The sequence below is a fragment of the Sabethes cyaneus genome, chromosome 3 (assembly GCF_943734655.1).
Source record: "Sabethes cyaneus chromosome 3, idSabCyanKW18_F2, whole genome shotgun sequence".
NCBI lineage: Eukaryota > Metazoa > Arthropoda > Insecta > Diptera > Culicidae > Sabethes > Sabethes cyaneus.
The window spans coordinates 251,803,257-251,813,194 of record NC_071355.1 but is presented as its reverse complement, the minus strand read 5'-3'; the positions used below and the strand labels follow the sequence as shown (position 1 = coordinate 251,813,194).

The following is a 9,938-nucleotide window of genomic DNA, read 5'->3' as shown; positions in this document are numbered from 1 at the left end:
AAATTGCACAATTTGCGATTTTTGAAATTAGATATTTTTTGATTCAAAAGGAATATTTTTAGTTTGGATATCTTCGATTTAATTTGGTCATTTCTCGATTGGATTTGGAGTTTTTGATTCAAAATAAACATTTTTCGCTGTCAGTTGGACGTTTTCCAATTCAGATGAGACATTTTTCAATTTAAATTGCACATTTTTCGATTTATTTTGGACATTTTAGATTCAAAAGAAACATTTCTCGATTTAGCTTAGGCATCTTCGATTCCAATTGGACATTTTTTGATTCAAATGGGACATTGTTCGATTTAATTTGGATACTTTTAGATTTAAGTTGGGCTTTTTTCGATTTAATTTAGACATTTTTCGATTTCATTTGGAGTTTTTGATTCAAAAGGAACATTTTTTGATTTAAACTGGACATTTTTCGCTTTTAGCGGTGCGTTTTTCGATTGAAATGGGACATTTTTCAATTCAAATTGGACATTTTTCGATTTAATTTGGCTATTTTTTATTTCATTTGGACATTTTTCGATTCAAAAAGAACATTTCTCTATTTAGTTTGCGCATCTTCAAATTGATTTGGAGTTTTTGATTCAAATTGAAAATTCTTCGACTAAAACTGGACACTTTTCGTTTTTAGTTGGACGTTTTGCGATTCAAATGGGACATTTTTCAATTTGAATTACACATTTTTCGATTTAATTTGGACATTCTTATATTCAAAAGGGATATTTTTCAATTACAATTGAACACTTATTGATTCAAATGGGACATTTTTCAATTTTCGATTAAATTTGGTTATTTTTTTGCTTTTAGCGGCGCGTTTTTCGATTGAAATGGGACATTTTTCAATTCAAATTGTACATTTCTCGATTTAATTTCGGTATTTTTTTATTTCATTTGGACATTTTTCAATTCAAAAGGAACATTTCTCTATTTAGTTTGCGCATCTTCGATTTGATTTGGAGTTTTTGATTCAAATTGAAAATTCTTCGACTAAAACTGGACACTTTTCGCTTTTAGTAGGACGTTTTGTGATTCAAATGGGACATTTTTCAATTTTAATTAGACATTTTTCGATTTAATTTGGATATTCTTAGATTAAAAAGGGATATTTTTCGATTACAATTGAACACTTATTGATTTAAATGGGACATTTTTCAATATTCGATTAAATTTGGACATTTTTCGATTTGATTTGGAGTTTTTGATTCAAAAGGAACATTTTTCGATTTAAACTGGACATTTTTCGCTTTTAGCGGCACGTTTTTCGATTGAAATGGGAAATTTTTCAATTCAAATTGGACATTTTTCGAATAATTTGGGTATTTTTTTATTTCATTTAGTCATTTTTCGATTCAAAAGGAACAGTTCTCAATTTAGTTTGGGCATCTTCGATTTGATTTGGAGTTTTTGATTCAAATTGAAAATTCTTCGACTAAAACTGGACACTTTTCGCTTTTAGTAGGACGTTTTGTGATTCAAATGGGACATTTTTCAATTTTAATTAGACATTTTTCGATTTAATTTGGATATTCTTAGATTAAAAAGGGATATTTTTCGATTACAATTGAACACTTATTGATTTAAATGGGACATTTTTCAATATTCGATTAAATTTGGACATTTTTCGATTTGATTTGGAGTTTTTGATTCAAAAGGAACATAGTTTGATTTAAACTGGACATTTTTCGCTATTAGCGGCGCGTTTTTCTATTGAAATGGAACATTTTTCAATTCAAATTAGACATTTTTCGATTTAATTTGGGACGTTTTGCGATTCAAATGAGACATTTTTCAATTTGAATCATACATTGTTCGATTTAAATTGTACAATTTTTAATTTATTTTGAATATTTTAGATTCAAAATCAATATTTCTTGATTTAGTTTGAGTTTCTTCGATTTCAATTGGACATTTTTTCATTCAAATGGGAAATTTTTCAATTAAAATAAGACATTTTTCTATTAGAATTCGACAATTTTCGATTTAATTTGGATACTTTAAGATTTAATTTGGGTATTTTTCGATTTAATTTGGACATTTTTTAATTTGATTTGAAGTTTTTGATTAGGAACATGTTTCGATTAAAACTGGACACTTTTTGATTCAAAAGGGACATTGTTCGAATTAATTTGGACTTCTTTCGATTCAAAAGGGACATTTTTCGATTTAATTTGAGCTTTCTTCGATTAAAATGGAACATCTTTCGATTTAGTTAGGCTAATTTCGATTAATTTGGATATTTTTCGGTTTGATTCGTGACTAAGTTTAACAATTTAAGTTTTCAATTTTAACACAATTTCTTTGCTACTTTGGTCAATGCATTTAAGTTGGGCATTTTTCGATTGAATTGGGGAATTTTTCGATTTGATTTGAACAGTATTCGAACAGTACAAGATTTTCGATTTAATTTGTGCATTTTCAGTTTGATTTTGGACATTTTTGGACGTGTTTCGTTTTATTGAACATTTTTAGATTTGATTTGGACATTTTTCGATTTAATTTGAGCTTTTCCGATTTAATTTAGCCATTTTTCGACTTAGATTGGAAATTTGTCGAGTTTTTTTTTGACATTTTTCGATTTAAATTTGACAATTTTCGTCTTATTTTTAACATATTTAAATTGAATTTTGGCACTTTTCGATTTAGTTTGAGCTCTTGCGATTTAATTATTTTATGATTTAAAATGGACATTTGTCAAATTAAACATTTTTCGATTTAATTTGAACGTCTCTCGATTGAATCTCGATTTATATTGAACATGTTCCGATTTATTGGACATTTTTCGATTTAGTTTGAGCTTTTCCAATTCAATTGAAATTTTTTAATTTAAATTGGACAATTGTCGAATTAATTTGAAAATTTTTAAATTTAATTTGGGCATTTCAAAACTGAATTATGTCTAAGCAGAAAAATCAGCAGAGGAACTTAGATAAATTAGAGTAAATATAAATGCACGAAATAATGAGACAAAATTGATTCAAAATGCATACGAAATTGCGTCAAAATAAATTTATAGAATTTTGGCAGTTCAATAAGCCAAAGTTACATTTAAATTGACTCTCGATTATTTTGAAAAATTTAGATTAAAAATATTCAAGAAACGGTACCTGGCTGATAGTACCTAATGAAATCCAACAGAAATTTACTACGCCAAAATTATCCAAAGTTAATCGTAAGCGATTTTTCTTTTTGCATTTTTTTAAAGAAATTTTAAAGAAAATTTAAAGACAAATTTTAACCGATACAATGGAAGCCTTTAGAGGATTTGCCTTAGAAATCGATTTGCAGTTGTAATATCCTTAATTGTGAAATATCTTAAATAAATATTTCGAGCTTCGTAGTATTCCCGAATCAATGAGAAACTTGACAAAAAAAATGCATGAAATTTTCCCCTAACGTTGTAGTTCGAAAAAAAGTAAGTATTCCCTGTCCCTTCTCCCTTAGCATGTGAGAAAAAAATCTACTTACTTAAAATGATGAATTGCGTCAAACAACTTAATTGAATAACATTTGATAACAATCTGAATTAGGATAATTGATAAATTTATAATGGCAGGTTTTAAATTTTAGGCCCAAACCAACAAAGTTTCATATTTGTCAATTAAATAGGCTCATTCAGGTTAAGCACTATTTTCAAGCTTTCCAAAATGCTTCTGCATTATCAGCACACCGTGTAATGACCGAAATTTCACTTTTTTGTGATACAATTTTTCCATTCGAACCTGCTGGGAAGCTGTTCAAATAAAAGCACTCAAAACAACCCGCAGAAGGACCCGAATCCATGTCATTGGTTTGCGTGTGTCACTTTCTTCGAAGTCAATGGCTGGGAAGCTGGGACCTGGGCGGTAGAAGGGTCACACCAACGACACACTCACAACTCAGATGACACAGACAACCATCATTATAGTCATACACATACTATCTACTGATTGTCATCTCCTCTGGAATTGTCTTTGCACGCGTCAAAACTGCTGCTGTTGCTGTTGTTACTATTCTTGCCGTGATTTTTTCATCTTTTCATTTTGTACATTTGTTGCATTCATTAGCATTAATTAACCGTCCCGGCCACAGGTTGATTGATTGATTCGCTCCGACCGACCGACCGACGGCGGCTGTGGGCTAGCGGCGCATGATGTCCTCTATGCTGAAGCCAGTCTTTCGGGGTGGTGGCGGTTGCTGTTGCTGGTGCTGTTGCAGGACGGATGCTGGCGATGCTTGCGGTGGACTTACTATTGCCGACGGCGGTGAGGTGGCGGCAATGGTTGGCTGCGCAGAGCTCGATGGAGCCACCGAGTGGCCCGTGCTTGGCGACGATTGAGCGATGGATGGGGGAATAGTGGGCATGTTGACAAGATTGATGGGAAGCTGGTTTGCTGCTGCTGATGCTGCTGCTGCTGCTGTTGGTGGTGGTGGCGGTGGTAGTTGAAGTGGTGGTAGTGGCGGTGAGGTGAGATGTGGCGATACCAGGGGTGAGTTAGGAGATATCATTGGAACTGTTTCGCGTGGCGAATCCGGAGGATGGGAAGTTGGTTTATGTGGATCATCCGGCGGTTTCATCAGTGGCCGCTGATTCATCATCGCAGGTGAAAGATGAGCGGACATCAGCGAGCGACTCATGATAGGATGCGGTTCACCGTCCGGGCCCATGGCTCGCTTTCGTAAGGGAATAGAGCCGTAAAATGGGCCACCAGCCTCAATGAGGCCACTAGTGATGGTGGATGATGCACGGCCTAGTAAGCCGATTTTATGGTGTAAATCACGTCGAACGTGCAGCATCGGAATAAACATTTCGTGAGGATGCTGGGCCGGTGGAATCGGACCGGGACCTCCGGTAGTGGTTAGATCTTCACCATTGGGACATTGTCCCAATGACGGATGTCCCGACGGAGGGAACATCAGTGGACCTCTTCCGTGGTCATACTGTGGACGCATTGTGTACGGACTTTTGGACCCGGTGGGCCTTTCATGATGGCACTGGACTACTGGTGTCGGATCGGGTTCATGTCCCGCAATACTAATTGTTTCGTCTTCCTCATTTTCTTCTTCGTGCTCATCGGGATAGTCATCGTCGAGCTCGGCGGAAACGGGCATATCAAGCGGCGGAGACGGCGATCTATTGCGACCACCGGCAGGCGAATGAACCGGAGAGTCCACCTCCAGAACACCTTCATCCTCGTCGCCGCTAAGATTGGGATCATCATCTCCGACATCCAATGATTCCGACGGAACGTCTCCCACCGTGTGGGTTAGTGCGTGACGCCTCAGGTCGCAGTTTCTTCGGAACACCTTTCCACAAGAGTTGCATTCGTACGGTTTGTGGTCGGTGTGAGTGAGCAGATGTGTTTTGAGGTTCGAACGCTGATTGAAACTGCGATTGCACACCGGACACTTGTGCGGGGATTCTTCCATGTGCAGAATCTTGTGCACCGCCAGCGTACGCGACTGGCAGAAACCCTTGCCACACTCGGTGCATTTGAACGGCTTTTCCTTCGAGTGGATGTATCTGCGGAAGAGAAAAGAAAAACAACTGGTTATAAGAAATATCGAATTACTGCCTTCCCAACCCAAAGTGCACAGGCCTGGAAGCAAGCAACTGTCCTTCGTAATGAAATCAGTTCAGTTCCTACCCCTTCCCGTTCGTTTAGCAGGCAGTCATTTACAAGCAGCAACTTTCAACATGCAAAATATTTTGTTCCAATTATCGAGCATTCTCTCGAACTTCTCCGACCTGGCAACTTGTAACCGCGGAACACCGACAGAAGAGTGCACCGGTGGAGAACGGTCATCTGTTACCCACTGTTTTCTCTCCACTGCACTGTTGACTCCATTTTTTACGGAGTAAAGAAAAAAAAACCTCTACCTATATATGTAGAGCTATGTTATGTTTGTTTTGTGTTGCATGGTTCCCTTCCCCCATGCCCGTCTGATCTACAACGAGGTCTTACCTCTTCTCGCGTGGTGGAAAGCATCGCTTTTACTGCTTAGGAAGCTTCTCCGTTGAACGACCACTATTTAGATAAAGCTGCCGAGGCTGGAACCACTTACTGTGCGAGGGAAAAAAAGTTACGACGAAAAGGGAGGCCGCGCGGCACGGAGAGCACCGAGTGACCGCACCGGGAGTCAGAGAGCGTGGTTGTGCCCCAGCACGAATATGACGACGGTGGTTCGGAATCAAGATTTGTGCGCAAAAACCGGCTCGACTACCAGCGAAGTGCCAAACCTTGTCGGGTTCGTCGTTTGACTGAAAGTGGTATCGACAGACACGCCGCGAGCACGGTTAAAGTAAGGCGGCCACAACGGCATGCCTGCCTGCCTGCCTGCCGCAGTACGTTAAAGCATCGGTACATGTACGGTAGGGGTTGGTCTCGAGACCGACCGACCAAACCCGAGATCGACAGCATTTTTCCGAGTGCATTGCACTTTTTGCTGCTTCCTGGCCCTTTTACTATACAACTCTACTTGTAGCTGATGGTGTAAGCTGGTGGAGTCACACACAGTTTTGGGGCCATGTGCTTTTGTTATTACGCTCGTTTAAACCAGACTGTGGAAGCTGTGCATCTGTGCTTAGGTGGACCAATCGTACTTGACAATAGTGTGGAGATGATGTGTTCCTTTTTTTCCTTCCCGTGGTTTGTGCTACAATGCAACGAACGAACGGTCTGCCACTTGATGACGGATGAGTTCGGACGAGCGCGGTTTAGGTTTATTGTTTAAGCTCCAGCACTTTTCTTGCGATTTCTTTGAGCATCTTCTGTCAATATGTGGTTTGCTAGATTTCATTATGGATTGATTGAAATTGTTGTGATTCATAACGGAGAGGTTTTGTTAGTTGCTAACTGTTTAGAAACCGGGAGAAGTGGGTTCGAATCCAGTTAAAATTAACACCGATTTTAGCTTTGGTTCGATCAACAATAACAACTGACAATAAAAAAAACTGACACAAAAGTGAAAACTTGTACCGAAATGGTACGAAAATGTCATCAAAAATATATTTAGCTGATTTAAAAAAATCGATATTTCAATAGTGCGCCATTTAAAAATTACAAAAATGAATTACAGGTAACACAAAAGTATTACAAAACTATGTAAATGACACAAAAACTAGACAAGTATGATAAAAAATATACAAACTTGATACAAAAATTCTGTCCCAGATCCAGTTACGCCGCCTATCATCGATTGGTTGGGTATTATGGACTTTAGAGATAATGGATAATAGGTACAGTGAACGGTAGGCATAATGGAAACTTCACTTTCCTATGAATTCGCGCTGAGCCAATCATCGCTCCGTCACAATACAATGAGAACCGAGGCCACCCATTTAACATAAATTCTTTGGCCATAATGCTGTTTGGCATAACGTCGTCGTTTGTCGTAAAAAAACATTAGTGCAAACATAAGGGACCAACTGGCAGGAAAATATTTGACATTACGACCTTTTATCAGAAGCAGGTAAAAAATATTTTATGATATTTTATACATGATTCAGAGCAATACGGCCGCAGACCGTAGTATTGACGGCCCGTCATACAAATCACATCTGTCCGGGTTATTCGCTTTCCTAGGTCTACCGACTCTTGTGAGTTGTCCCTAGCCCTCGCATCAACTCACCGGGCTGGTATCGAATGACCAAATAGCAGATAACCAAAATCCAAATGACCGAATTTCAACAACTGTTTTAGAAGGCCGAAATTTGGCCGAACTCCTTCAACGACAGCACAAGGATTCATAGGGAATTAGGCGGGCTTCGTGGGGGTTCGCGACAACGATGCGCATTTATCCGTAGTTCTATGGATTTAGGAATTTTCTAAGGACCTACGGATTAAGTACTTGAACGGATTTTCATAAAGTTCATGAACTTCTATGTCGGCAGCGGCAGTGTTTGGTAGTTACCAACGTAGCGTTGGTAATTTTTGTACGCCAGACTTTAGTTCAAAACAAGCTGGTCTTTTTCTTACGGTTTTAGCTGTTTGTCCCTGTTGTTCAAGTTGCTGATAAAGTATTGTCTTTAACCAGCCGACTGGTGACAAAGACATATTTTATGACCAACAACAAGCGCTTGTGAGAGCGAGTGTGTATCGAAATATATTCTCATCGAAAGTTGTTCTGCTTGCTGGTGTGAAGGGACGTTCATTTGTCCTACTATTTTGTTATCGTGATACATTCTGGTTGCTACGTATGTTTGTTTTATAGGCAGAGAATAACTGGTTTATCTTCGTCTGGGCTCTTCGTTTTGGACGGTTATTTCTGCGTATGAACAATGATATTTTCATTCCCTGCTTCTGGGAGAAAGAAACAAAGGAGGGTTTTAGTGAACTAAAAAGCGATAATTCACGTTAATGCTGCCATACTGTCAATTCGGACTTACATGTTTTTCATTATTAGACTTTTGTTCTTTGACTGTAGAACATTCAGATTAATAGTAATGCTGATATTTTTCTATTTGGAATATGGGAGAAAAGTGAAATGTTTTCGTTTCTAATTCTTCGCACATTTCAACTTCTTCTAAGTAACTGTTGCTATGTAAACCTTCAGAAAACACAAAAAACAGCGATGAAAGCATGACTAAAATACAAAGAAAAAACAACGAAGAGCCGATGTAACGACAACAAAAGTGCGATGAAAGTATGTGGAAAAAGTGATGAAGGGGTAGTGAAAATACGATGAAAAGTTGACGAAAATACGGGGAAAGACGCTGAAAATACGTCGGAATTAACATGAAAAGATGACGAAAAAACGCGAAAAGATGAACGAAAAAACAGAACAAAATCACAAAAGATGTTTAAAAAGCGTCAAAAAAGTGTCGAAAGAACGACGAAAAGGCAGCAAAAAACAACAAGATTATTGTTTAAATTAAATTAAAATTAAATAGAAAGATAGAAAAGTGGGAAAAAGTTATCGAAACACGAAAAACATGGCGAAACAACGGTAAAAGATTAAAAAAAAGGTATGTAAGATTTCGAGTTTGTTTAGCGATATTTAAGATGATTTCCACACATTATTATACGATTTATGGTTTGCTGGGAAGAAATGCCAAAACATACTACAAATGAGAAGAAAAACATGCCATCAAAAGCAACCAAAAACGCAACAAAAGACAATAAAAACCAATAACAAATCGCTAGAAAGAGATTAAAAACGATGTAACGAAGCCAGAAAAGCAGACGTTAAATAAAACGTACCACTGGAACAACGCCGAACCAAAGAACTATACTATGAAAAATGGAAGGGGGTAAGGCGGAAAAACATAGATTAAAGGCGAATGTGGAAAAATCAATAACGAAAGCCGAGAGAACGTGTAACCCTTTGATTGATGATAAAACTACAGATTTTTCCTCATCAAAGTCTGGCAACACTGGTTGGCGACGCTACGGACCAAATTTTTACCATCAAACAGATCTCGCAAAAATGTCAGGAGTATAATGTGCCCACGAATCAAATCTTTATTGACTTCAAAGCAGCGTACGGTGCAGTCGATCGAGACCAGTTTCTGCCAGATCATGCCCACGAACAGAATGTCGCCGGCGATCCGCCGCACAAATCATATCTGCCTAGGTTTATTCACTTTCCGAGGTCTACCGGCACGTGTTAGTTATCCCTACCGTCGCATAGTCGTACTCATTGGGTTGGTACTGAATTACCGAATAACAAATAACCGAAATCCAATAGACCGAGTTTCAACAACTGTCGTAGAAGACCGAAATTTTTTTTGGCTGAATTGTAACCGTTGTTACAAATTCTCCTTAGGTATTTTTTTTAAATGTGCTAATTTTTTTTAATAACTGTTGTATTTCTATGTTAGTAATTGTTAGTAGGGTTAAGTAATAGAAATATAAATTTGTTTGTTAATTTGTTAGTAGGTTAGTAAGAAACACAAAACATATATTGTTATTATTAGTAAGGCAAAAAGGGGGACATTGACCGTAGCTGCA

At 37.8% G+C, this 9,938-nt stretch overlaps 1 protein-coding gene across 1 annotated transcript in view; it reads right to left on the bottom strand.

Moving 5' to 3' along the window:
• Positions 1-3,238: 3,238 nt before the first annotated feature.
• LOC128739720 (protein bowel) overlaps positions 3,239-9,938 on the bottom strand; it is a 123,360-nt gene continuing 116,660 nt past the window's right edge. The window contains exon 3 of the mRNA XM_053835218.1: positions 3,239-5,509. Coding sequence (XP_053691193.1) covers positions 4,126-5,509 — 1,384 coding nt within the window. The 3' untranslated portion in view covers positions 3,239-4,125. The remainder of the gene's footprint in view (positions 5,510-9,938) is intronic.